This window comes from Hermetia illucens, chromosome 5, assembly GCF_905115235.1.
Source record: "Hermetia illucens chromosome 5, iHerIll2.2.curated.20191125, whole genome shotgun sequence".
Lineage (NCBI taxonomy): Eukaryota > Metazoa > Arthropoda > Insecta > Diptera > Stratiomyidae > Hermetia > Hermetia illucens.
Genome location: NC_051853.1, coordinates 103,956,468 through 103,983,844, shown reverse-complemented (window position 1 = coordinate 103,983,844; position 27,377 = coordinate 103,956,468). Strand labels below are relative to the sequence as shown.

Genomic DNA, 27,377 nt, shown 5'->3' with positions numbered 1-27,377 from the left:
GAATTGCCCTATCAGAATGCTTCACATCTGAGCGTAACTTCGATGAACTTGCATTGCACAACACACGTTCTTTGCGATCGACACAAATCCAAAATTTACCACAGTGTCCGCCCTGTCATATTCTATGGTCCTGAGTGCTGGCTGATTATAAAAGACAATGGACGACGCCTGCGGTAATGAAGACGCAAATGAAGACATTGGCGATCATTGAAAAATTGCAAGATAGGCGTCTTCGATGGTATGGATATATAGCTCGCGCTGATGAGAACTTACGATGTGGACGACAAACGACCGGGTAAAATGGCGCAACTAATCAAGATGAGCTAACCTCGCTTTGTTGATTTTTCATGTAAGAATACTTGACTACACGATGGTACCACTGACAAACAGGTAGATAGACAGACAATGAACCGACAAGTTAAAAAAAACATTTGAAGCTGGTGTTCTTCCTGTAAACAAATAAAAGCAAAAGATGAATGATAAGGAAATTAGTAAGAAAAATCTGCCCTTGGCTACCGTTTCATTTGACCTACAAAAATCCCTTTTAACTCCTTTCTTGAGAAATGAAGCGTCATTTTATAAAGGGAAACTATATTCAACATGAACAGCAGGAAGCCAGGGTATCTGCTTTCCATGGGATGAAATCAAAGCGGGAGGTGGTAGAAGAAGCGTCAGAAAATGATTTTCTAAGCTTCGTCGAAAAACGAAGGTGAGTATTTAGTAGCGTGGTCAAAAATAAAAGAGATGCAATTTACCTATGAAGATCATTTTCAGTTCCATTACAAAACTCAACTAGCGGGTATCTACCACCGAATGGACTTAAGATCTGGAACACTCCAAAAGAGGAATTGTGCTAGGAAACCTCATCTATTGCAATTCCAGAACGATCAACTTTGCCAGAATGAATTAGAACTACGAGACATAATGAGCCTGCAACAATTCATCAGCGATTATAAGAAAACTTTCTAATCTCAGTTTATTTCTTATTCTGTAGTTGTTGGAACCGATACTATCCTATATGAGCCTGAAGTATATTAGGAAGAAGGAAAGCAATTGTGATGAGTGCCGTCCAGTTTTCCGATGAGTATTTGGTTTTGGAAGTACGTTTTGAATTTTTCAATTCAGTAATTTGTTTTGGAATTTCGATGTATTTTAAAATCACTGAAACTGAAAATTTAATACCATTTCATTTCGTAAATGAGCTAATGTCCGCCAAGTTGATAATTCAGGACCAGTTAATGCCCAGGAAAAACTGATGGGAAACTGAATATATGGTAATCACTACCAAATGACAATTAATAATATTGACTGAATGACAATAATAATAAAATTAAAATAAAGTTTATTTAGCTTACTAGGTTGGTCTAAAAATAAAGACTAGGTTCTTTTACCAAAGTAGAGACTCTATCTTTGAATAAAATATGATTTATGCAGAAAAACAACTTATGCATGTAGCTTTTCCGCACTTACCTTTTATTGGGACAAAATTATATTATTTAGTTTAATTACCGTTAGATTCTATATTAAGAACAACCCGCATCGATTGTGTTTTTAATCAGTATATGTTTGAGATACTATCTTAGTAGTATTTTTCCTAATTTTCCACTTTTTATTTATAAGGCCACGATAATGGGTAAAACCATTGGAAAGCAACACTCAATCTCTTTAAACATTCAATATTGAATCAAAAGTCAAAGAAGAAATTAAAATACTCTTTTCTCTCGTATTACTGTTCTGCTATTCTACTTGTATGACATTTCTGCTTCAACGATTTTAGGAATCTCGCATAATATATAGATATCATATTTTTGTGAAGTCTTATTATTAGCTAATATGTGGATTGGTAGCTATCAATTTTGTCGATCAACTTTCTGAGAAAGTAAATTTATCTTTTCTGAAGAATGTACAATAGGAAGATAAATACCAGAAAAGGTGCCGCTTCTTTAAGATCTGACCAATTCATTGAGAGTTTGGTTAAATTTGCGGTTAACATCAAGTTCACTACCCACACCTGTTTAGTCGTCGAATCAACTTTCTAGTAGGCTCAATAATCTTGGCCATGTGTTGGCCATAGAAATTCAAGAAAATCTATGTGTGAACCCATGTGGCAGTCAGCGGCGGTTAACTAGATATAACACTATATACATAGGTACATGCAAAGTGGTAGAGGCTTATCTGCGTGATAATACCATTATTGACAGATCCAATCTTGAATTAATAACAATACTGTGAAGAAATTATAATTTTTGTGAACTGTGAAATTGAGTAGAATATATGTATTATAATTGTTGGCAAAAAAGTTGGGATTAAGGAACAACTGAGCAAGTGGAGACTTTTCGGAGAGTCAAAATTCGAATGTTTATCGATGACTTACATTAAACTTTGAAAGTAATGGCGAAATCTATGACTATTTATGTATATTCAAAAGTAGTTTATGAATTAACACCACTTCTAACCAACAACTTTGACTGCTGTCAACCATTTTGTGAAAAATCTGTTTTGTTTAAACCCTTCGCAAACAAAAATAAAAATATATTTTTGGAAAACAACTGTATAAAGCAAAAGTTGTTCAAGATAATGGGAGAAAGTTTCGTCGTTTTATTTTCTTTCTATTCTATGCGCAAAAATTAGAGTTAACCCTTTAAGACATGGTAGAGTGGGCAACCGGCGGTGTGTTGCTAGGCTATGATAGGAGTTTCTTCGAATGCATACAAGGTGTGCCAGGTTTCGCCAGTGTATTCTACGCGGAAGTACTGACAATACTGAATGCCTGCCGATGGCTGGGGCATGATTCATGAGATCCATGAGCCCCAAGCTTCACATAGTCATTTTGACCGACAGCCAAGCAGCCATTAAGGCCTTGTACTCAGGAGCGATATCCTCCAGGCAGGTGGGATAGTACAGAAACACGCCGATGAGCCACCAGGAGGAAGAATTGGCCCGCTTATAACATCGCGGGAGCTCTTGTGACAGACGCGTGCAAATGCATACAAGATTATAGCTGTCTACAGTGGCACTGGCTTATAGGGGACCATGCCGCCAGACTCGGCATACCCCTAGTTTCGGAGCGGCCATTGATACCTACCTACCCGCTATAAGACTCATGCGAATATGTTTAAAGCACGAAAACTAGAAGAAGTTAAGTATGCAGCTTGCTGTGTGTTAGAAGTATAACATATAAACAAACTAACCTGTAATGTTATGAAGTTCAACACTCTACAGATTATCATGATTTTTTTTAAGGTTTCATTTATTATCTATATCATAGGCGGCTTCATCACAGGTGTTAACCCTTAACCTAAACCAAATAAGCCTTTTCTGTTTTTGTAAAGTGGTTTAATATTATTATGACGCAGTAATTAATTAACTAAAAAAATTATGCATATTACTTCGTATAGCAGAATTGTAAATAAATTATACTAGTATATCTACATTAGACGAAGTGGCCAATCTTGGTAAACAACGGAGCAGGAGGAACTTGGTATGTTAAGGGTTAAAATGGTGGAGTATACACACAAATCCGTCGTCAACCAGAATTAATGCCAAGAATTCGGCACCTCATAGAACAGCAGGCATCGCTTCAGTATTAACTAGGACTTGCCAGAAGCAAATTTTGCTTCTGTTTATCGCGCTATGGATGATTCCTCCCGTTCGTTTAGGCGTTGTGGTCAGCGGTGATGTTTGTGACACTCCTTCTAGAACTCGGCAGTTTCCGCGTCCACCAATACCGAGAACACAATGCATTGATGGTCGCATGCTGCGAAGTCTTCCAGAACGCCCAACCCATGATTCTGACGGAAAGGTTAGGTCGGGAAAAATTTCTGAGCGCCGGAACGGTGAGGTGGATCCGATATTTAAAACTAAGAACTCAGTTTTCGCTGCTGATTCGAGAATCCGTTTTCTTCCGGACACTGTGTGAGGAATTCAAGTGTCTCTGCATTGAAGTCACCTCCAACCAGGACCCGCCCTTTCGTGTCCAAGCAGCGGTCTCCAGAGCATCAAGTCTGCGTCGGAAGTCCGACATCGTCTCATTCTGTGTTAGACACTGAAAAACCGTACCCCTTAATATCAAATCCAGACAAAGCCATCACCTCGCCTTGGGCAAGAACCCAAAGGTGGATGCCTTTCCGAATCCAGATGGCGGCGATACTTGATAAGTCGGCGTACCCATGAAGCTGGCTCCTTACTTTGGTACTATTCACTGAGATACTACCTTCGCAGCGAACTGCGTTAGCAACTCATGAGCAGTTGCACTCCGGTGCATATTGATCTGTAGGATATGAATCATGTTAATAGCATCCTAGCTCATTTGAATTCTGCTCTCAAGGTTGGATACCATCCCAAGCCCGCAGTCTATGTAACGCTCTCATCAGACGCGCCACGATTCCTGCATAGAACGCAACCCTGCTTTTCGTTGCAGTTGTTCGCTTTATGACCTGCCTGACCACATCTGCTGTATTGAAATTGTTGAAGTGGTTACATACGAATATACTCTATATTTAGTGGGCTACATCTTCAATAAAATATAAGAACAAAATAAATCTATGTATTATTTACAAAAATCATTGAGTAACAAATTAAAACGTATTACGAACAAACTACGGGTGTTTCGGAAGCAAATCAAATATTCTTAGTCAAGGAAATTCCAGGAATATAACATAAACCAGATATACCGGATGTACATTGGCTTTAAGTAAGCAACCAGTAGTATTGGCGGTAACGTTCTATACAAAATAATACCATGCCTTACTTTGAAATTCAAGCAAATGTAGTTTATATGTTAAAGTTAACGAGGGAATACTAAATCTTAAGTCAAAAATAATGGCACCTTGACTAAAAGCTTCCAAACTGATATGGGTTTAAAACAATGTGATGGACTGGTCCCTATGTTTTGCAACACTGCCCTAAAACACGTCGTAAGGATAATATTGGGTGGTACTCTAGGACCACTACTATACTACGGACATATTAGACATTCAGGGAAAATTTGACTGAAAACTATATAAAGAATATAATATATAAAACACACAGTTACCCGATGTTTACATACGCCTTCGACACCTAACCTCAATAGCAAATTTCGAAAAAGGACTATGGGCGTTTTCAAACGCAATAATTGGCTATCATTAGGGTTGGGGAAAACACGTTAATATGCAGCATTACAAAGTTTAGAAAGTAAATAAGACTCGGCCACGTCGAATCTGCGGTCGGTGCTGTATTCAGTAAACGAGACCAAGGTGAAAGGTCACAATTGGTGGTTTCCCAAATATGAGACCATTAAAGGAGGCCGTAACTAGAGGCCAGAGCTCTGTTAGGACCGGTTAGGCATGGTTAATGGTAATCTTATTCAATCTTAACTTAAATTCGTGGGGATCAAAAGAGACAAACATGACAATCAGTCACAGAGTATAGGATATTGGTGATTTGGTATCCTGCCTAACTCCACTGCCAGTGAGAGAACAAACAAAAGTGGGGATTTCACAGGCCATTGAGCAGACATTTCCGAAATGCTGGTTCTCAAAGACAGCATCAAACTGTAGAGGTAATCGCTAAATGTGTGGTTATGCAAACTGCGAAGTACTCAAAATGCGTGTCATTATTATACATATGTACATATTTTTGGCAGAAGAGGAGAATAGATACGCAATCAATCAACATTTAAGAAGAATGACAAATAGACATTCAAACGAATGAGTAAAGCCAAATGTTCAAATGCTAAAGCGGTGCTACTCGCTTAAATCTTTCATTACAAATTACAACTATGGATGTTAAGTAACGACAGACTTTAATATAATTAATTTTTCCTTTTGAAATTCGCTGTGGAAGATAAATAAAAGGGGCAGGGAACATTTTCACTCCTTCTTGAAATGCATTGTCACGGAAATGTATCCCTTGGTTTCGCTTTCAGATACCCAAATATTTAATCCTTTGTAATGTATAAACACGAATTCATCTAATGAAATCGTTTAAGTAAATATATTTCAAATGTTGGATTCTTCCCACGGTTTCATTGATAATTATTAGTATTTATTCCTAGATGTTTTCAACATAGCATATCTCTCACCTTACAACATTATTCCGCCTTGTGTTCATTTCTTTCATAATACTCGGTCTATTATTACTGAAAGATTTCCTGTGGTTGTGGTTAGTATTACTATTGCTCGCATGACTGTTGTCACTGCTGTAATTGCCGCATATACTATTGGAACGAACTCCACAGCCAGATTTACTCCTTACTTTACTTCGCCTGTAAGCTGTGACGCTTGACATCTTGGCTACGATGTTCTTCTTAGCATTAGATGATGAAAAATATTCAAACATATGAACGGATAGTTGCTCGTTATTATTGAGGATACAAAAATGTAAATCACAGGCTTCTTCAATCACGTTTTTAGGTCATATACCAGTGAGAAATCAAACGTGAAACACTAGACATTATAATGAAATAAATTTGACACTTTAATTGATAACCAACACTTCCCGGTATTGTTGACAATATAATTTCATGCAAAACTCTGGGGCAGTTGATACACTATTCACACTTTTTAACCAACATAAAACTCAGCTGTTCGCTTGAAGGTTCTAGTAACAAAGAACACCTCAAGCCTCCGCGGCTTGAATTGCGATCGATAGTAGGTCAGTAGTGCTGATGACTGCTCATCTTGTGTTTACTGATCACTTGCCTGTACGACTAGGCACACTCTACTCGAAGCACGCCTGCTTGTTTGCAGTAATTACATTGTACTTGATCGTTACAATAAGCAAATGGTCGATGGTCGCGAATCTCAAACAAGCAACAAAACAGAAGAAATTGACCGATCCGTACTCCTAAAGTAACCGATAGCGAATACCAGCTGAGTGAAGAAACAGTTTTGGGTTCCGCTAGTAGATTTTCTAGTACTACCGATTGCCGATCGTCTCAAACAAGCTCTGAGCATGGTTAAGATGCATGCATGAATCTTTCATCCACATTGACCACCAGCCCGCCAACGAGCATACCATACCGTCAGCCAGTCAAATAATGATATGAGCATGGACACGAAGAGGTGCAGACATAATGTAGACCAACCATCACCATCATCTTTGATCGAGGATGGTTACTGCTCAAACTTGTTGCATTCAAGCTGTTACAGTGGAATAGAACGAAAGCTGAACATCTTTCCAAAGTGTAGACTGGAAGATTTTGAGCAAAATTCTGTTTTATTGAAGTAATTATCAGCGCATAATCTAACTCTTCCACTTGATTATTAGCTACTAATGATCCATTTCTTTGTATTAGGTTTGTTATTTTTCGATTGCTTCTGTTAAAAGCTTGTAATGAACCCATACAGTGTTGAAAATATAGCAGGGAAACTACCTTTGCAATTTTACTATTCACCTTCCTTTCATGTTGAAGAAAAGCCAATAACGTGAGGAAGGCTTAATGTAGGTAATAACGCTTTGAAGGCGCACTCAATTTGTTATGAATTGGATTCCATGCTCATAGAAAAAATGGTTCTTTGACTTAGCCAAAGTTATATTAAGATATGCATTTGTATCGCGAAATATATATTCGCATTACAAATCTCCACTGTGGTATCTTTCATTGATAGATGGAAGTGCCAATTTATGGGTTTTAATAATACTACCACCCACGAAATATGTACAAATGATTAAAATTTTTCAGGATCAAAATAGTAACACATATTTAGAAAGCAACCCACAACTGTTTTCAGTGCTAACATGTGAATCTTTCTGTAATTTGAGGCTCGTGGGTGGCGTGAGTTTCAAAAGTAACGTAAAATTTTTGAGTTGTGTGCCTAAGAGATATGTTGACACTTGTTATCCACAATCCGGAGGTGACCAACTTATATGGTACTAATGCCACCTTTTATTATCAAAATTTAACCATGAAAATGATTCAAGGTTTAATTATAATGCATACATATGGGTAAAGCAACTTCATTATATATGGAAGTAGGGCGATGTTAGAATCGCGACCACCGGATGGAGTCTTCGGATGGTCACTATTTGAATAACATACGACTCTGCGTTAGCCACTATTCCGGTGTTTTGGGGTAGGCACTTCCCAAATACATAATTATTAAAATAATTAAAAATAAAAAGAAATAAAGAAAGCATTAAAGGAATATACGGATAATTAAACTCGAATAACATAGAAGGGAATCGATTTACCGGCAAGTAATTTACCCTTCGAGGGAATCGCTTGAGGACGAAATTGTTTACTATATGAACAGAAATTACTTTCCACTAACTAAAACAAGTCGGGAAACCGGAAGCTGGGCGCTTCAGGTATGAAAGGTTTTGTTTGCTTCTTGTGTGAGTATATTTGAGTGTAGAACTATCCCATTTGTACGTAGCCCGTTAAGAATATGCATTTAGCATGTCAGATTTAGTACTTCGGGTTGTAAATTTACCCGGTAAAGACAACTTTGAGCTACTGCAACTTTGTTACTAATAGTATGATCTTGATCAAACTGGGAGATAATATGCTTCATATTATATTTCATGCTACTACATATCAACTTTTATAACTCTGAGATAAACTTAAGGGGAGTTTTATTCAATTTTCCCAAAAATACGGTAATATACTATTATTAACTTAATTTGAACAGATATTGGTATGGAGAGAATTTTGGGGCCCGGGCACCATATAGAGGCAGCTTCATGATTTTTTTCAGATTTTTCGGTTGGGTGGTTTCTGAGAATGGGTCCGTTAAAGAAATCAACACTTTACACCCCTCCCACTCCCCGCCTTTTTAACAAATCGCAAAACTAATACCGGCTTTGAAAAGTACTAATCGAGACCTTTCATTTGATACCCCACATGACTGCATTTGGTGAAAAAAATTTTACACCCCCTTTTACATATATGGGGATCCCCCCTAAATCTGAACGTAGAAGGATATCAATCACTGCTTGCCGGGGGCCCACAGTTTCCACCTTCTCACCAAATTTCGTGTCAATCGGTATAGCCGTTTCTGAGAAAAGTGCCTGTGACAGACAGACAGACAGACAGGCAAACGGACAGACGGAGAGACAGACATTGAACCGATTTTAATAAGGTTTTGTTTTGAAAACAAAACCTTAAAAACCATCAATATGTTTGATTTCCTTTTCTCCAAGGTCGTAATATTTAGAGAATATTGGATGTCCAGACAGTATACGCAACATTTCTATATACATCACGTGCTGTCACTGAAATAACAAAAAATGTTGCAGTCCTTATGATACCCCGTAAGAAACGTAAGATTAATATTAAAATGTAGGTTTTCATTAGAAATGTACTCATCAGTCCAAGTTAGTTTGCAATTTAGAACTCATAGATCCTTGCAAAGCGAAGCATCTTGCAACTAATCATACGGTAGGAATGATTGACTGTCCCTCGTCTAGAAGGCACGGCGGCGTACAAATAACAACCTAAAAGTATTTTCTAAGCTCGCTCAAATTATTTCCATAGATCTTGAAACACGTAGAGTGCAATAGATTTACGTGAAATATAATACTTTGACTTTAAATCATTTTGTTAATAATAATTGGATTGCGTCAAACTGTCTAGAATTATGTCCCTAAACTGATGTCAATTCTTGAACTTTTAGGATTAACTTAAGGGCGGTTTTCGGGTAAATCTCCGAAATATGGTAGTATACTATTATTAACGTTTTTTTGTACAGATACCGGAACGGCATGTATTTTGAGACCTGGATATCATATAGACGCATCACTGTGATTTTTTCAGATTATTCCGTTCGATAGGTTCTGAGAATGCGATCCGCTTCACTTTTTGGGGCACACATTTTGAGCCCTCACTCCTCTATATTTCACGTAATATCAGATCAAGATCAGTTTTGAAAAGCACTAATCGTGTCCCTTCATTTGATACCCCACATGACCAGAATCTGTGAAAAAAATGACACCCCTTTTTCGCATGTATGGGGAGCCCCTTTCAATCTTAACACAAGATGGCGTCGCTCGCTGCATGTAATGGAATACACAGACCTCAAATTCTCACCAAATTTTTTGACAATCGGTTCAGCCGTTCTGAGTAAATCAAGTGCAACCGACAGACAGACAGACATTTAATCGACTTTAATAAAGTATGAAAGGTCAAATGTATTTCTTATATATTATATATATATAACTGTAGCAATTGTGGTGGACTAAACACAGCTAATTACGGAGATTGCCTAGTCTAGGCTGAAATTAGGAAAATCGTAATCGAAACAATGAATTCAATGTGCCGAATGAAATACCACTCCTCCCAGCAGCTCTGCAGTTGAGGGCTCTAAAAACATAGCTTAGCAAGGCGATAGCTCTGCTAGCGTTTTCAGTACCTCAAAGTCATGAGAATACAACTCACAATCTGGAAGGACTTGTCCTTACACTGAATGAAACAATGAACCAGTTTATGGTCTCGATACAAAACAAGATGCGCAATCAGACGCCGATCTTATAGGTCCTTCTTAGAAGCAAATAAACCAGTTCAAAATATATCACTGGAATGCAAACTGCTTCAGCCAGCCTAAATTGGAAATACGACATTTTCCCTTTAACAAAGAAATCGTAATAATGCTCATATCTGAAACGCATTTCACTCACAAGAAAAAAATCCAAATTGATGAGTATTGCTTCTACGGCCCTAAGCATCCCAAAGGAAAAGTCCACGGTGGTACCGAAATGCTTATGAAATACCGCACTAAGCATTATCTTCTAGGAGATTACTGCATTCGAATTATTTTTTAACCGGGGAACCGATTTATTGCCGCTCGAGATGTTAATGCTAAGCACACTTATTGGGGATCCAGACTAATCACCCCCAAGGGAAGCCAACTGTGAGACGTGGTAGCCCGAGACACTAGACTTGACATCACCTCATCTGGACAGTCCACTCATTGGCAAGCAGATTGACGATGATTGATTTTGATGGTGCTAAAAGTATGAGGCGAAAGGTGGTAACGAGCGAGTCGTGCTTTATAAGACTTACGAGCGTACATCTTATAAACAGCGATATAATTAGAAAACTAACAACTAAATCAATAAACTGGTTGAATTTGCGTAAATCTAAAAGCACTCATCTGCAAATCAACACTTTCGTGAAAACCAGAGGTAAAATAGACAAAGTTCTGTTGAAATTTGAAGAAATTATGACGGTGACCGCATAGCACATTACCCCACGCCAATGCATCGTCAATCTTCCAAAAAATAGTACACCGGACAGTTAATAACAGCTGGACTGGAATCTTTAGTCAGAGGTCCCAGGTCAAGAGAGCACTCCTTGTGGGAGCCATCTGAAATAACCCGACACCGAATTCGCGTCTGCTACCACTTGGATTTCCAAGGTACAAAAACACATTCCCGTAAGAGGTAGAGGAGTATTTTCCTGAGTCCCACCATCTTACTTTGCTTAGGACCACAATGCCCAGCTTGGAATTCCCGCTGAAGTTGAAGAAGTAAACATTCTGAGGACCCTCGCTACCGTTGTCGAGGAACGTGCGCACATTCCAGAAACCAATCATAGTCCGTTTTCGATAGCCAAAGATTATAGTCTTCGTTGACGTTTCGGTAGTTATAAAGTTTAAAATTTTGCAGGTTGCAAGCACATAAATTTCTATCGCTTTTAGTCGCCCTTTACGACAAGCAGGGAATACTTTGAGCGTATTCGTAAGCCTCAACTCACAGCGCTAAAACTACTACCTTCAAAAATGTCACCAAATCTAGTGCAAAACAGAGTAATTCCTCAGCAGCAGTTTAGCTTTCGAGAGAGGCATCGAACAAGTTCACAGGATCGTCACCAAGATATGGAGTTCACTGGAAAATAGAAAGTATTGCTCAACGGTCTTTTTGGATGGAGCACAAGCATGATGGTTCGCTTTTTAAAATAAAGAAGCTGTTTCCAGTACTGCCTTATGGAATTTTGAAATTGTTTCTCTTGGAGGGCAAATTCAGGGTGAGATAGAAAAGTTTCACATTCCGTGAGTACAACGTCCAAACTGGAGTCCCTCAAAACAGTGTACTGGGACCGAAACTCTACCTTATCTATACCTCGAATCTACCAGCTGATTCTAATCTGACACCTTCACCTTTTGCAGAAGATACTACCATTTTAAGTATCAGCACCAATCCTCAGGTTGCATAGAAAAACTTACAAATCGGTGATTTGGAACCATCCATAGTAAACAGACATTCCACTATTGCGTTAGTCAGGGATTAACAATTTTTGCAAATTGTAGGTGGTCGCACGTAGATGGTCTGGTAGAGAATTAGCATCGACAATAATGAATAGCCGAATTATGTAAGGTGATTCCCCATCTTGCTTTGGCCAGGAAACCTGAAGAGGTTCAATAGAAGAAGTCATCTTTCCTCAAACATTTCTCACTTTTCGAATTGTGGACCTTGGCCGCTAAGTTCTCCTTCGCTGTTTTATTCACAATCTATAATAGAAATTTCAATATCTTAATTCCAACATAAACTTGAGGTTGTTCTGTGCCAGTGTTATCTCTGAGCTGTTATATATAGTAGCACGAGGAAAGTGACCAATGCCATTGTTACTCGGAAGCTCCAAGTTTTTGTCAGTTCATGTCTGCGATGTGTTAGCGCAGTATCCGGGCCTGAGATAGTAACAAATGAAGAGCTTCACCAGGGTACGGGCCAAATACTCATGGACAATGGATAGGTTTGCCATTGAAAAGGCTATGCCCTGCAATGGAACCTGCTATCACAAGACTGCCGACGGGGTCGTCTAGAGCTATGTGACAGAGAACAGAGGAGGAAGAGAACAAGATTCACAAAATGTCGTGAGAACAGCTGATGCATATCACCAGGTTCCGACACCAATGTTATGTAGGAGGGGTTGAGGCGCTATGTTACAAATAATAGTTTATGACAAACACATCTTCTCCATATTATTCGAATTAAGCGAATTATCTTGAGTGGAACTAAATTTATTGGTGAGAAATGTGTATCATTAAAATCGGGATATTTGCTGTGCTCAAATTTAAAAGCCAATGAAAACTGAGCCCATTTTTCATAGGAAAGAATGCGACATTTCAAAAATGCTTCAAAGGTTTTAGGTTGTAGTTATTAGTATTAGTTTTCCCCCTTCATGTCATTTATCTTAACTCATTGATTCATTTTGTTTGCGGTTCACTGTTTTGCAAATTATTAGAAGCAAATTCGAAGGTGTCGACTAGTAAAAATGCTCCTCAATCAGCTTCATTATGGCTACGCTTTCCCATTTTTCTTCGTCATGATCCACTTAGGCATCCAAAGCGTCAACAGCCAGTTATGCTACGCTGCAATAGGCTTTGTTTCCTATTGATGGTAAAGATAGTAATATTCATCTGCAGTATGTATATGCAATAGGTTACTGCACTTGTAACAACACACTTACAATGTGCAATATGGGAATGTGTGGTTTTGGTACGAAAGCCTCCGGGCTGCTAATGATGAGTTAAAAACAAGATGTACTCATCATACTTCGCATGTTTAGTATCGAAACTGGAACAAATTATATTCTAATGAATGCAAATTGAAATGGAGCGGACAACTCATCGAAGCTTGCATGCTCTCTACTCGAGATTTAAGATACAACTTTAATCTCTGGCATTTACCGGGTCGGTTTCGCGTTAAGCTGTTTAGTAAGAAAGAATGTCTTATATGGCAGTGGGTTTCCATTAAATCTTATCAATATTAAAACTTGGACAGGCTCGCAGAGGTAAGTCATGTCCATCCAGTGGTTGACCTTTGAATATTCAGTTATTTCATACAGTATAGTATAGAATATTTGAATATCTAAATTTGTCAGTTTCATTCGCTGACTAATCAATTGCCTAAGACATGCCATGCTTCTGATAATCTCCTAGATATTATGGGCCGGTTTAAACACGCCGATAACGAGCAAACAGAACAAGATTTTGGTGATAATAAATATTCCAGAGTAACTTTTGGTACTTTTGAGATAAAACAAAAATTGAATGTGTTGATGTATGATAGTAATAGAGCGGCTAACATGACCATTGACTAAGGTCAACCGCGAGAGGAGAGCTACACCAGAAACAGAAAAGTGGGTAATTTCTGCCATGTGGGCATTTGCAGCTCCACGGAACTGTGCTGGCGATATATATTTGCATGCCTAATGTGGGAATGTATGTTTGGACTCTTCAGTTTCTTCCCGCCATGTACAAAACTTCACGTATGTATATTGATTTATAGCAAGCCGGGATCGAATTAGGTTGGTCATGAAATCCTGAAACCCTGATGTGCGTCGGTAACGTTACCTCTGCATGCATGCATTGGAAAATTGGCCTAATATTATCTTCCCTTCCCTTATTGTCTTTTCACGTTCTTTGCGGCATCACTTTTCACAGGTATTGTAAATCAATCCAATTGTTGTAAAGAACTTACCAGAAGATATTAAAAACTCTTTGGCGTACGTTTGTAAAAGAAAGAAATCTTATGTAAATTTATTGAATTCAATTAAATAAGTAAATATCTCTTATTTAAATTAAGTAAATAAATATGGCCAACAGTTAATTTTAATTATAAAAACACAAATAACTTCTAAATTTAGCGAGCTTACGTAAAAACGGTTCGGGATTTGGAAAACAGTCGCTTTAGATATGAAGTTTTTTGACTTTTCAGCTCCGAAACGTTGTTTTTCGCTTTAAATGCCAATGCATAATATGTGTGCACCTGTATGTTAAACCATTTTCTCCGAAAGGGTACTGTCTTTCCATATCAGTTTCGAACTATTAAGATTGTCTAGAAAGTTCTTTGGCAAAATTGTTTTGAATACTTTTAAATTTAAATTTGAGAATGAAATAAAAGTATTTTATGGAATTGTTTACTATGGGTGTAAAGCATTTTTCCTGCAGAATAATATATGCTGTATTGGGTGCCCGTTTGGAAAGTATATTTTTTTAAGGTTTGAAATAAAAGAAGAAAAAATTGTGAATCTGATTCAGCATTATTGGAAAAAACGCTTGAACGCAAGTGCTTCTACCAGATAAATTTGTGATATTGAAAGCATTGATAAAGTGCATCGTTCTTTTGTAGTAATTAGTTCGAACGCCTCAATGACTAGCAATGATACTAGCTTGATACATAAAATTCATTCTGGTCGCTCATCTGATGTAAATTATGAACCATTGCAAACCACGTAGAATGACTCTCGAGTTGTTTACAGTTCCTGGAACGCCAATATTTTCTATTCATCGGTAGCGGAAACACCTTGATTTTGACTGCAAACAACCATGATAACATCCACACAAACTAACCAAAGCATGTTGGAATTTGAAATCAATTGCCGCAAAATTTACTTTTGACGGTTATTGGAAAAGAATTATTTCACACTTCTCACAGTCTTATGTGTGCAGATATTGACATGAAGGGTATTTTGGGGTATAGGCACCGTATGATGTTTTTCGGACTTTTGTGTTGAGTATTTTCTGAGAATGACCGCATGAAAATTTTGTAGCAAATGGCAGAGCTCCCAGCTTTGGAAAGTACTAATCGAGAATTTCATTTAATACCTCACATAAGCATCATGATCATCATCATCAACAGCGCAACAACCGGTATCCGATCTAGACTAGGCCTTAATAAGGAACTCCAGACATCCCGGTTTTGCACCGAGGTCCACCAATTCGATATCCTACGCCAATTCGATGACCTACGCCATCTCAGGCAGGGTCTGACTCGTCTTCCTTTTCTACGATAGATACTGCCCTAATAGACTTTCCAGACTGGATCATCCTCATTCATACGGATTAGGTGTTGAGCCGGATTTTATCCACAAGCTGACGGTCCTCGGTATTGCTCATAGACCAAGCGTTCACAGTTTTTTTTCTTAAGAACCCAGGTCTTCGAGGAATATGCAAGGCCTGGCAAGATCATTGTTTTGTACAGTAGCTTTGGCCCTATGGTGAGACGTTTCGAGTGGAACAGTTTTTGTTTTCATCGTCATAGTTGTTATCGGTTGTGATTTTCAACCTTGAAGAAATTCTCAACGGCCTCAAAGTTGTAGTCTCCTATCTTCATTGTTTTCGTTTGACCAGTGTAATTCGATGTTGTTCGTTCTTTCGTTTTTGGCACTGACTTTGGACCATGTTTCTTCGTCTTGCCTTCATTAATGTGCAGTCCAAGATCTCGTGCTGCCTGCTCGATCTGAATGAAGGTAGACTGTACACCTCGGGTTGTTCTTCCCATGATTTCAATATCGCTAGTAGTTGGGTGAAATTGAGGAGGATAGTGCCTCTTGCATTGACATCTGCAACGCGAATCACTTTCTTCAGAGTCAGGATAAAGAGGAGGCATCCCCTTGTATTAGACCGTTGTTGATGTTGAATGGTTTCGAGATTGGTCCTGCTGCTCTTCTTTGGTTTCACACTTGGTCAGGATCAGCCCAGCCAATCTTATCAATTTCGCTTGGATACCGAACTTTCTGGCCGTGTACAATTTTTTCCTGGCTATGCTGTTACAGGCCGATGAAAAGATGGTCTCACTGATGTTCATATTCCAACAGTTTTTCCATCGCTTGCCGAAGAAAGAAAATCTGATCTGTTGCTGATTTGCCTGGAGGGAAGCCTCTTTAGTATGGGCCAATGATTTTCTGGGCGTATGGGGCTATCCGGCCTAGCAGGATAGCGGAGAATATCTTATAGATGGTTCTCAGTAACGTGATACCTCTATAATTGCTACACTGTGTGATATCCTCATATCCATTGATTCGCTGCCTCATACTTTGAGCATCGTTGATGAACCGTTTGGTGTAATTGACCAATTCGGCTGTAACTTCATCGGCTCTTGGCGACTTATGGTTTTTAAGCCGGTGGACTGCACGAACTATTTCTTCTATGCTTGGTGGTGGCAGCATTTGTCCGTCGTTTTCATTTGGCAGGACCTCCAACTCGCCGATAATTTGGTTATTGAGTAGTTCATCAAAATACTCAACTCATCGTTTCAATATGCCCATTTTGTTGGAAATAAGATTTCCCTCTTTGTCTCGGTAGAATGAGCATCGAAGTGTATAAGGCTTCATCCTGTTGACTTGTTGGTAAAATTTGCGCACCTAGTGTGGTTGCTCCTTGTAATTGTCGAGATCATAGACTTGTTGGTTCTCCCAGGCTTTCTTTTTCCGTCTGTAAAATCGCTTCTCCGTTCGACGTAGTTCGTGATAAGTCTCTGCGCGTGCCCGCATTCTTTGAGAATCAACATTACTCAGTATGTAGTAGAATGGAGAACCTTTCAAAAATATTATGTAAAAATTTCAAATAAACCGGAGCAAAACTAAAGAAGATATAGCGGTTTAAGCAACCATGTCTCATACATAGTTCAGCGCGGACTCTTGGCTTAAATGACAAAAAGTTGGAGCGGCTAATGCATTGAACTCGTTGAAACACACATATAGTGATCTTCCCAAGGATGTTTTGGATACGATCAAGCTCATCAATGACGATCTGAGTAAAGATACTCTCCTAGAGCGATGTGCCCGGGGCTTTGAGCAGAACAACAGTGAGAGTTCAAACCAACTTATTTGGAAAATTTCACCAAAGCACTTGGGTGGAACCTTTGTTGTCGTTGAGGTTTGTGGCTTATATGGCAGCCTGTTTCTTTTGTTTCACTAACCTTCATGCAAGGCATGAGAGTGGACCAGGCGCCCACTAATGGGCGCGATAAGCCGAGCGGAGCCGGGAGCGAAAAAACAGACTAAAGAAAGCAGGATTCGTCGTAAACAGAAGCAAAAAGATGCTTTAGACAACATGGAGAATACCATAACAACATCGTTGAGCACCGATGATTCGCTTATGAATGTTTTATTCCAAATTTTTACTGTTCACACCTTCAACGCGTTTTTCCCACAATTCAATTTTTTAAGGTAGGCACCGATCGTTTTGAAATTTTGAATACTATTCCTGTACATAATTTACGAGGTAACGCTGCAGAGTTTTTTTAAATTTGTTAGTATTTTTTATTGTTCAATAATAAATTAGCGGATTTTTTTTCCGCAAGTGCATTTTTCACTTTAAAGTGAAAAGTGAACGTGAAAAATTGAAATTTTGAAAAACCCTCCCAACATTGTCATGTTACCTGGGGAAAGCGATCGATCTCATGAAAGGACTTTGATATTTTGATTTCAATTCATCCAGCATCGCAATTCTTCTTTTTCTCCGAGACGTTTCCGAATAATTGCTACCTTCGTTGTATTTTTTAATATTTCTTCATGAAAATTTCACACAATATTTTTCGAATGCCATACCTTAATAAACCATTAGTTTTAATTAATAGATTTTAACACTGTCGTGCCCCCCCTAAAACTTAACATAAAACACTCACTACACTCATTCCCGTCCTTCCGCCTATTTTCTTATCAGTATAAGGAAAAAAGTGCGCATGAAAGACAAAACGACAGACCTGCGCGATGTTGCCATCGACTAGTTGGCAGAAAAACACCCATCCGTGGATAAAAATGGCTTTGGAAAAAACACAAAAAACAAGACCCCAATATGGGGAGATAAAAGGAAATTAAAACTTACGACGTAGAGGCTCGGAACAGTACGACTTTTGGTAGTGAGCGATTAGGTTCCCGGTCGCCAATACCCCCCGAAAGCAGTGGCTCGGTGGTGGATTGCTAGACCAGTGTTGTATCGAATACCACAACAGAATATAGAAACATTGAAAGAAGTACACCACTCCTGACATCACCCGTTGTAAAAACACAGAAAGATGCTTCACATACTTGACATTCGTCAGCTCACCGTGGGGTGATACATTTGGTCCGAAGATATTGCAGCTAGTGACATAAATGCGTCGGTTGTAGATTGGGGCAGTCAAACATCAGGGACCATATTTTGCTCGAAGCTTTCGCGGAGATAGGTTTTGTGATTGCAAACACCGGAAATATATCCACTTTCCATGAGACAGGCTCGTGCTCAATAGTCGTCGGCATTACATTGGTGAGGAGAATGGTCTGGTTTGCCAGTGAGTAATTTATTTGATAAATCGAGACACTGACAATATATAAATTAAGACGCGAAACTCTAACCCTATTAGTGGTTTCTCTACTGGCCCGTTGCGCATTAATTGGTGGCGATTTCATGAGAAGAGAGAAGAAATGATCTCACTTACGCGATTGTCAACCATTACGAATGTGGAAGAATAGTGGAACCAAATGAAAGGCACGTTCCACAAAGCGGCATCTACAACCCTGGAAGTCACCAAGCAAGGAAAGCAGTACATCAACCGAGATACTTGGCTGGCTTGGAATGACGATGTTGTCCGTAAAAATAAATACCTCTATCGCAAGCTCCTCGACGATAAAACGGTCGCCAATTGGCAAATATATAAAATACCAACCGGGAAGCAAAGAAGGCGATCGCTGGCACATAAGCAGTCCATTACAAACATTTTTACGATAAACTGAACACTCGACTTGTCAAAAGCCGAAACGATCGCACACAGGATATCGAACATTTTATCATAGTTGCGTTAATGACAAGAACGGTACTTTGCTTACCAACCGTCGAGCCGCGACCGATAGATGGCGAGAACATGAAACATGCGACATTGCCTCAGATTAAATCTAAATAATTCTGAATTTTTGACGACCGATCCCCCAGAACTGAGAAATTTAAATATCTCGGGGCAATGCTATCAGTCAACGGAGAATTGCATTAACACAACCTGGATGAAGTGGCGTTTCACAACTGGTGTTCTTTGTGATCGAAGTATCAACGAATGTCTCAAATCTAAAATTTACTAGAACATCCGTTTGTCCTGTCATTCTCTATGGTTCTGAATGTTGCCGACTATAAAAGACAATGAATGGCGTGTTGCGGTAATGGAGACGAAGATGTTGCGTAGGACTAGTGGCGTGGCAGGTTTTAATCACATCCGAAATGAGAATATCCACAATCGATATGGAGTTCCACCGATTGTGGAAAAATTGCGAGAGAGGCGTCTTTGATGGTATGCTCACGGAATTCACGCTAACGAGAATTCACTCGTCAAGATTGTTCTGAACACCGAAGTCGATGGTAAGCGAGCAAAAGGCCAGTCGAAACAACGGTGACTTGACACGCTGAATTGGGGTTTAAAAGCCTCGCGATTGCATCCAGATCAGTCATTGGATAGAGCCAAATGGGGTAACGATCAGGACGAGTCGAACAAACAAAGGCTGAAGAAAAAGAAGAAGTGGCGAATTTATAAAAATGTCTATCGAAAAATAAAGAAAACGATCATTTTTACATGAGCAGCATATGACAAGTGGGGATTCTGGAGGGCAAAAGAGGTCTATTCTTATTTGTTAAAAGGCTATATCAATTCACACAAGATAACGAATATTGCTAATGCTGAGAATGCGCCATAAAAGTTGAAGAAGTAATCAAACGAATAAAATCGGTGAAAACAACAGGACCTAACGATATCGACGTTGAGTTTTGAAAAGCGTAGGGCTGTGTCTCAACACATGGCTCTCCGCTAAGTTTCAACGCTTATGAGGTTCGAAATATGGCTAGTGTAGCAAAATTGCTCCATAGCTCTGTCGGTATTCATTAAAAAGCGTTTTCTCACCATTTCTTTTTGCTGTTGTCATGGATACTGTTATGGTGAACATCTAACACACAGTGGCCTATAATTACCTCATGCAGATCATGCTTCCCAAGCTTTCCGAAGCAACGAGCGCTTCAAATCCAAAATATAACCGCCCTGTCGCCAAGGGGTAGTCGGGATGAAGACATGGCTTTGAATCAGTAGCGTAGCAGAAATGTGGGTGTGCGACTATGTAATCCGCACTAATGAGAATTCACTAGCTAAGATTGATCTGACATCGAAATCGGTGGAAAACGATCAAACCACCGATGGCATGTTAGATGGTGATTTCAGAGCCTCCCGGTTATACTCGGACTAACCTTATGACAGAGAATAACAGTGAATCAGATTTAGACGAGCCGATTCCGCTCCCGTACGAGACAAATGCTAGAGAAGAAAATTGTCTCCGTTAGCATCCCAGTCTATCGTAGAAATTTTCAGCTTCACGGTTACTTGATAAAGACTGAAAATTGAACACTAACGTCTCAGGTATGAAGGGTTTAGTGGAATTCTTATGGAGGATTTTTAGATTTACGAAGATTCCATTTATTAGCAGCTCCTAGTTTAGAGTGTATATATATCTAGTACGTCAAGTTGTTCATTGTAATGTGATACTTACATCCTAGGGTGTAACGCATTTACGAGAGGGGGATATTTTTTTTGGTAATTGTAGCATTTTCAAGTTAAGAGGAATCCCAGTTTTTAAAGTATAATCTACTATTTTTAACTTTATTTTAGCAGATTTCGACATGGGGTTTTTGAGGCCTACATGTCATGTAGGGCACCATTATTTTGCCTTGATGCAAGTTTGCGTTTTACGAGCCCGCCTCCCCTTTTAAATTTAATGCCAAAACAATGAATTGTTTCGAAAAGTGCCAGTTGAATCAATTTTTAACCAGCTCTGTCACCAAAATTTATCGGAAATTTGTTCGATTAAACAAAGTGCGTTGCAATAAGTGCAAAGGTTTCAAAAAAAAAAATTGCAGTCGGCCAACACAGGCGGAGATTAAACCGGAAAATTTTCCAAGGTACCTTTAAAAAGCACAATATTTCTCAATTAGCCGCGCGCAAGATTGGTACTGAAATTTTGCAATTTCGGAATTAAAAATTTGATCCTGGACACATTTAAGCCGTTGTGCAGACAAACATAATGCTTGCAACGAATTAAAGATTTTATTATTCAGTAGCATTAACAAGACAGAAGCAGTATTTACAAGATTATTGGTAGCAACCACTAATTTCTTTACCGAATATTTCACTAGGTGAATTGCTTTACCTCGATCTCGTTCCGCGCAAAATTGGAAAAATCACTGAGGGTCACTTTTTGTTTGAAATTATTAACAATAATTTGGAACAGCTCGTACTAATCAATTATAACTAATTTGATCGTATGTAATTGCAATCGCACCCAAAGTATAACCCAATATTTACAACGATATGTACGTGTGCTTTCAATTTCAATCATCTTGAAATTCACCTCCAAGGTTCCCTGATGAATTTCATTTGTCATAACAATGAAGAAGAAAAAAATTAAAACGTTCAAACAAAAATATATCATAAATTCCAAACTAACAAAAAAAAAGTTATTAATAGTGTTGGCTCCACCTCGATGAAAAGGTCGAATCAAGTTATCATCGTTAGGTTTGTTTTTTGCATTGTGAGTGTTTGTAGATGAATAAAGGTTAGTATTGGTTCCAAGTATTATTCCAATTTTGACGCATTGATTTTATTGATAGAAATGGTTATAAATTTGGATACTCTAACGATGCCCTCGATTGTGCAACCAGCTTACTTAATTGTCTAATATAGTCACGCTACTTTCAATAGTGCCACAGAATGAATTGGGTCGACCTAGTAGGAGCAACAAGCTCCATTTCAAATCACTATTGTTAAGATTTGTGACGCAGGTAGACCTTATGTAGATTAATTACAGAATGTGAAACAAACCCAAAAATTAATTGCTTCCAAATATCAAGGAGAGACACATTTTAATTATTTTCGAGTCTTGTCAGTTTAACCATTTTTCTGATATGTACACCAGAAATGACGATCACAACAAGGTTGTGGATGAGAAAGGTAAGAAATCATTTCTTCCCAATTATTGGGGTCAGTCATCAACTATGTATGATGTAGCTCAGGGTTCCTTCAATAAAACAAAAATAAATTGTCTCTATATATGTACATGGGTCAGCTTCGCTCAATATAATTTGCAAGAATATTGTACTTGCGAATGAATGAAGGGGACAGGGGTGAGGTAGCATCTGAGGAGCGGCTTCTGCCTTATACTAAAATGTCAATCATTATTTTTGGAAAAGGGATGGCAACAGTTTCCAGTTCATTATAGAATGCTTTCAGTTGCGGAGTGCCTTAGACGCATAGTAAGACCAGTCGAAAACCGAAAACTTTTGTTGATTTTTTATGCAAGAATATTCGGCTACACGATGGTTCCACTTATATATGGCGTGTAGTGAACATTTGATATCATGGAGAGTAGTAATTCGTCGAGAAGGGAGCAACTTTGACCTACTATAACTTTTTTAATAATGATAGGATTTCGATTAGATTTTCCTTTATGATGCTTTTCATTAAAGTCAACTTACCGCGATTTTACGGATCTAAGATGGATTATTATTAAATTTGAGTAGGTATCGTAACCGGGAGTACTTTGAGGTCCTATATATGGTATATACGGACCACCATAGTTTTTTTTCAGATGTTTAGGTTGGAAAGTCTCTGAGAATGTGTCCATGAAATTATTGACTTCTTTCAGGTCCCTGCACTATTCTCCTTTGCAACCAATATCAAAACTTGTACTAATCGAGACCTTTGCACATCGCAGGGATGATTACCCTACCAATAAGCTTTTTAATGTTTCGAAAATAGCTCCTCTTCAAATCACTGAACCATTCAAAAAGAACTGATGGTTATGGGTTTTTAGCGGTGGTAAAAAGGGGGTACTTCCTTATTTTTTCGCTCTTTACCTCTTCTCCTTCCGGTGGCAGGGTTGGCAAATCAAATTATACCATGATGATATCAAAATATCCCCAATTGTAGCGCTTTAACTTTCTAAGAGGGACCGACCGCTGCGATTTTTCAACCGCCACGAGTTTTTATCGGGTCTGAAGAAGGGGAGCCTATTCCTCCTACCATAAAGTTTTCACACCCTCCAGGAATGGGGCTGAAATTTTGAAAAATGGTTGAAAATGCCACTCAAAAATTCGAACATAGGAGGACCAATTAGACATGTGGCTATATTCGCGATATGTGCTATTCATATTGCTGAGAGTCCAAACATCGTTAACAGCATATATCAGCATCGGAAATACCCAATGGCTTTGAAACATACACAGGTAAAACAAGGTCTGCCGAGTTCAGCTAGTAAGTATTATAAATTTGATATTGACTGGATTGGTAATTTTTTAGTGATCGTGTCCACCGCGGAGGTACTTTCATATTTAAAATAAACTTATTTGAACTTAAATCGACTCGTTGGCTCCGTGGCCATAAAGTATGCCTTTTACGGACTCTAAAACATCGACTGATGCCGCTGACAAGGCGTTTTACTTTCTCTTATGACTGTAACTACAAGTAGTGTATTCAACAAAGAAGATTTTAAAGTCTTTTCGCACTATTTTTAAAAGCGGAAAAAAGTCCCGACAATCTTAAATAGCTCCACAAGAATTTTATCTACAAAGTCACACCCAATACGCTCCGAGTGAAAGTTAAATTTTTAAACATTTAGCTAATTGAAATTGAAACTGTCACTAAGAGTCCTGATCTCCACGATATAACTAACGAGAACAAAAGCAGACTCATAGATTTCACTTGGATTAGAAACATAACAATCTCATTAAATAATTCACCTTACCGCAGGTTCCCCAGGGGAAAGTGTGTCTCACCAGGTGAGATGATGTTAAATCCTCATTGAGAAACGAGCTGCATCTAACATCATTGTCGCCAAAGCAAGGAGTATTGGCAATGGAGAGGAAACTTTGTCGAAAGACTTACGGAAAAATGTCATGTACCCCATGTATAGGAAAAGTTGATAAATTCTGCTTTGAGACCTGTAAAAGGATATCGCTGTTGTGTGCATGTTACAGTGTACTGTCAAAAATAGTGAAAAGAAGACTTGGACCTTTTTTCAAAAAATATTGTTGGCGAAAGTCAGGGAGCATTTCAAGGTGGCATGGATTAGACTCAATGAAATGAAAATGAGTCACTCTAGCGTGCAAGTAAAACTACCCAACCAGCAAACAGGAAGCTTTGGCATAAACTCCGAATTAAACCAAGGCTATGTGCTGATCCCAACATTATTTAACATAGTTCTGGAAAACGCAATTCGAAAGTTACCTCTGGACTTGACGCTGCTACCTAAACTATCTGTGAACGTAAATGGTGACCAACTGTATAAATTATCCCATGAAGTGTCCTATGAGGATGATATAAATATCCCGACATGATCGAAATAATGCACAAAGGAGGAGTTGGCGAAACTTGACCAAGTGGCGAAAGAAGTTAAAAAGCAACTTCGAACATTTCGAAAATTTTTTGTAGTTAGGCGTGCAACATTAATCGAAGAGCTGAGTACCTTGTGGAATTCTTCCTCGGCAATAAGCTAGAAATACATAATGCAGGGAACACACAAACCAGACGAACAGACTGGGATTCCTTCACAAGACAACTGAATGACAACATGGCTCATCTACAAGTGCTAGAGTCTAGTGGTGAAAGGCCTCAAATGGCCAGCTGTCCGGTTAAGACAGGCAAGCTATCAAGGAAGTGCCATGGTGGAGCAGGAACCTTACCAGAATTAGAAAGGAAGTGCGAAAACTTTTCAACGGGTCGAAACAAACCGGGGACTTGAAGAGGTATAAAAGGGCACTGACGGCGTATAGCAACGCAAATAATGAGGTCAACAAAACATTCGACTTCGTATTGCCAATGCTAAGAATTAACAATTCAGGTATGATAGGTTTTGTGATTCCTTATGTAAGGAATCTTGAGAGTATGCCAGTTTCTCGAGCACATGCTCAAAAACTTGCAATTTTTCAAGAGCTATTTACATAACTAATTTACTCTGGAAGCTACAAGGCCTGTAAGAGTCCACTTTTGTTAGTAGATGATTTCACAGTGAGAGTTGGTTATTCTTCAGGAAGTCTGCAGAAGCTCATTTAAGATAGTAGTACAGTGTAACACACGAAATTATTATAGAATTATAATATGATTTTGATGGAAGTTTAAAATATGAACCAACATTTTGTTTTCCTTAATTTCGCATTAATCAATGTATGTTTTGTATGACCAAAATAGACTCCTTCAACCAAAGATGATCATAGTCGGGAAATGTTACAGCCTTCTGCCGTGATCCAACTTGTCGAAATATGCGGAACCTTTCTATTTTGGGTTTCAGTAAATTTACATGGAGAAGACAACTTTGAGCTGTTGTAACTTTATCAGTAACAGTAGGATTTTGATCGGATTGGAAACTTCACGCTTCAATCTATAGTTTATATCACTATTATCATTTTCATGATTCTAGGATAAACTTAAGGGAGGTTTCTCCAAACACAGTAATTAACTATTATTAATTTAATTTGAGTAGATTTCAATGTGGAGAGTATTTGGAGGCCTGGGCACTGTATAGCTTCATAACCTTTTTTCAGATCTTTCGTTTTAATAGTTTCTGAGAATGGATCCATTAAAAAATGATCAATTTCTAGCCCGGCCCCGGCTTTCCAACAAATATCAAAATTAAGATTGGCTTCAGAAAGCACTAATGGAGACGTTTCAATTGATGCCCAAAATAAATATATTCGATGAAAAAGAATTTTATACCCGGCCTTTTACAAGTATGCGGATCTCCCTCACCCTCAACGTAGAAAGATGCGTCTTACTGCATGGGTGGGCGTTCACAGTTTCAACCTTATACTAAATTTCGTGTTGTTTGTGAGATAAGTGCATTTGATAGACAGACAGGTAATCAGGTTTTGTGTTACAAAGAAAACCTTAAAAAATAATGAAATCTCATTTAGAAGACTCGAGTTTGAACGTTTTTGAGCGCACCATATGAAGAAGATTAAGGGACTTGTATTTCAAGGCTCACAGACCCGCTAAGAAGCCCAAGTTAACAACTACAATGAAAGCAATGCGGCTTAGGCAATAGGGCAGAGCCAATATAAGGAATGGTGTCGAAGATCAAAGAATTTTTATGGAAGGTGAAGCTCTTCGCAACCCAAAAAAACATATTTGCAAGGAAAAAATGTCACTTTGTTGGATTTACAAGGTAATGGTCCTGAATTGAACCCAATCTTACAATAGCAAAAGAAGGCTCAACTAAATATTAAAAATTTATAGCATTCCATTATTATTTGTTTTATAATATTATAAACAAATACTTTTTAAAGAAATACAACTTTCTATTTATGATAAAACCTTCATAAATAAATATGTCCTACATTCTGATCAAATTTGTTGTGGTTAAATAGTTTCGGATAATTTCGAAAATTTGGTTTATTTAGAATGGAATGGATTTCCGGGCCAGGTGTAACATTTAGTTTAGGTACTTTCCGAAAATCAGTCATGTCTCACTTTAGGCTTTTACTTTTTGACCGCATACTTGCGCGGCAATATTTTTCATTTGATTCCCACAGGAGTACATTTAGAGAAAAAACCCTTTTATACCCTCCCTTCATATGTACGGGGACCTGGTTTTAAACCCCACTCAAATTAAGGCCGCTTGCTACACGCGCGGAAAAGTTACCATATGTCTACCAGTGGTGAAGCGTTTGCGG

At 38.5% G+C, this 27,377-nt stretch overlaps 1 protein-coding gene across 3 annotated transcripts in view; it reads right to left on the bottom strand.

The window, feature by feature from the left end:
* The window catches only part of LOC119657105 (espin), a 198,603-nt gene that overhangs the window by 108,008 nt on the left and 63,218 nt on the right, over window positions 1-27,377 (bottom strand). Inside the window, exon 1 of one of the 3 annotated variants that reach the window (XM_038063864.1) lies at window positions 6,065-6,820. The exons of the other annotated variants lie outside the window; for them this stretch is intronic. Coding sequence (XP_037919792.1) covers window positions 6,065-6,321 — 257 coding nt within the window. The 5' untranslated portion in view covers window positions 6,322-6,820. Of the gene's footprint in view, window positions 1-6,064; window positions 6,821-27,377 lie in introns of those variants that run through there. 3 annotated transcript variants of the gene reach the window in all.